This window comes from Terrapene carolina, unplaced genomic scaffold, assembly GCF_002925995.2.
Source record: "Terrapene carolina triunguis isolate 2854851 unplaced genomic scaffold, T_m_triunguis-2.0 Scaffold141, whole genome shotgun sequence".
NCBI classification, from domain to species: domain Eukaryota; kingdom Metazoa; phylum Chordata; order Testudines; family Emydidae; genus Terrapene; species Terrapene triunguis.
Window position 1 is genome coordinate 3,422,765 of NW_020664492.1, and position 2,428 is coordinate 3,425,192.

The following is a 2,428-nucleotide window of genomic DNA, read 5'->3' on the forward strand; positions in this document are numbered from 1 at the left end:
GATGGAGATTCCACCACCTCCCTAGGTAACCCATTCCAGTGCTCCACCACTCTCTTAGTGAAATAGTGTTTCTTAATATCCAACCTAGACCTCCCCCACTGCAACTTGAGACCATTGGTCCTTGTTCTGTCATCTACACGACTGAGAACAGCCGAGCTCCATCCTCTTTGGAACCCCCTTTCAGGTAATTGAAGGCTGCTATCAAATCCCCCCCTCATTCTTCTCTAGACTGAAAAAGCCCAGTTCCCTCAGCTTCTCCTTATAAGTCAAGTGCCCCAGCCCCCTAATCATTTGTGTTGTGCTCCGCTGGACTCTCCAATTTGTCCATATCCTTTCTGTAGTGGGGGGCCCAAAACTGGATGCAATACTCCAACTGTGTCCTTACCCGTGCCCTTCCAAACTGCAGCTCTAGCATGCAGTGCTCCACTGCGACCACTCTCCAAACCCCCAGCACTACACATTGAGCTGCCCTAGCTCCTCCCCACTCCAATTACATCTCCTGGTATAATTCACCCCCCAGACTACAACTCCCAGCATGCAAAGCGGGGCACTTAACAAATTCTGTACTACAACTCCCAGCATGCAAACCCCCTCCTCCGCCCCCCGGTGGCGCAATGCATGCCGGCCCCGGAGCTGGAGTGGGCGCTCTCAGCCGGCTAGTTTCCACGTGGTGCGTTAGTCTCTGCTGCTGGGGAGGTGTCGCTGTGAGAGCGGCTTGCGACGCTTTTTCAACAGTGCGGTGAAGCGGGGCTGCCGTATTCCGGGTGAAATACCGGCTGTTGTGCCGTTGCCTGGCTGAGGCGAGGAGGGAGCGGCAGGAGACGGGGCGAGAGAGGGGAGGGAGTAGCCCTCACGCCCGCCGGCTTCCCCCTGGATGGTCCGTATCGCTGGTGCGGGGCCTCCTCCTCCCTGGTCCCTGCGGTGTCCGGCGGCGCGGCGGGCTGTGAGGCGGCCGGAGGCGGCGGGTCCCGGCGGTGGGCGCTGAAGATGGACTATGACTTCAAGGTGAAGCTGACCGGGGAGCGGGAGCGGGTAGAGGACCTGTTCGAGTACGAGGGCTGCAAGGTGGGGAGAGGCACCTACGGGCACGTCTACAAAGCCAAGCGGAAAGACGGGTGAGTGAGGAGGGGGCTTCCCGTGGGTCAGCCCCGGCCCCCTGGTTCTTGTCATCCCCGGGCCGTGCCTGCCGCCCCCCTCCTGCTGGCCTTCCTGCCCTGGCCCTGCTGCCTCATTAACTCCCGGCCTTTCGCCCTGTGTCTGCGTCCTGCCCCGTCCTTGCTGCGGTATTACCCCCCTCCCCGCACCCGCCACCCTGTGTGTGCGTCCTGCTCCGTCCCTGCTGCCTCATTGACCCCCGCCACATCGTCTGCGTCCTGCCCCGTTCCTGCTGCCGTGTTACCCCCCACTCCGCGTCTGCGTCCTGCCCCGTTCCTGTTGCCTCATTGAGCCCAGCCACATCGTCTGCGTCCTGCTGCCGTGTTACCCCCCACCCCCCCTCACCATGTGTCTGGGTCCTACCCCGTCCCCGCTGCCGTATTACACACACCCCCACCGCGTCTCCGTCCTGCCCCGTTCCTGCTGCCTCATTGACCCCCGCCACATTCTGTGCCCTGTCCCGTCCCTGCTGCCATATTATCCCTCCACTGCCACCTCCCCAGTGTCTGTGCCCTGCCTCGTTCCTGCTGCCTCATTGACCCCTGTCACCTCTCCTGTGTCTGTGCCCTTCCCCATCTCTGCTGCTGTATTATTCCCTGCCACCTCTCCTGTGTCTGGAGCCTGCCCCCATCCTTCCTGCCTCATTGCCCCCCTTGTCATCCCATGTGTCTGCACCCTGCCTCTGTCACTCCTGCCTCATTGTCCCCTGTCCCTGTACTGGCTACCTCATCTCCCCCCCCATCACCTTCCCCTGGCTATGTCTGTGCCCTGCTTCATGGCCTCTTTCCCCCCCCCCCCCCCCCCCCCATGTGTCTGTGTCCTGTCCCAGTCCCATGTTGCCTTTCTGCCTCCAGTTCATTGGACTCCAGTCCAGCTCCCTGAGCTGTGCTCTTTCATACACTGTCCTATCACATCTTGCTCTTCTATACCCTTTCCTCCACTGCCTCCATCCCAGGCTGCCTCACTGTCCCCCTCATATTGTCCCCCCCACACTGATATTCCCCCATGACTTCCATATCCCAATAGCCCTCTGTTTGTGTGCCCTATCCCCTCTTCTCTGCCTTGCACCCTTAATATTGTTTCCCCTCCCCCTGTGGCTGTATCTCTTTCCTTTGGCCTTAACCATCTCCTTGTTCCTTACTCTGTTTGTCTCCATCTGTCATTGTTAGGAACAGTCACAGATGAAAATACACTTTCTCCTAACCTTAATGCTGGTGTCTCATATTAGTACTAGCAGCTTTTGAGTGGAAAATTTTCTTCGGATGAAAAAAAA

The 2,428-nt window shown here is 59.0% G+C and overlaps 1 protein-coding gene across 2 annotated transcripts in view; it reads left to right on the forward strand.

Moving 5' to 3' along the window:
• Positions 1-811: 811 nt before the first annotated feature.
• The window catches only part of LOC113406828 (cyclin-dependent kinase 8), a 177,847-nt gene continuing 176,230 nt past the window's right edge, over positions 812-2,428 (forward strand). For both annotated transcript variants that reach the window (XM_026653597.2, XM_026653598.2), the window contains exon 1: positions 812-1,115. In XM_026653597.2, coding sequence (XP_026509382.1) covers positions 988-1,115 — 128 coding nt within the window. In that variant the 5' untranslated portion in view covers positions 812-987. The remainder of the gene's footprint in view (positions 1,116-2,428) is intronic.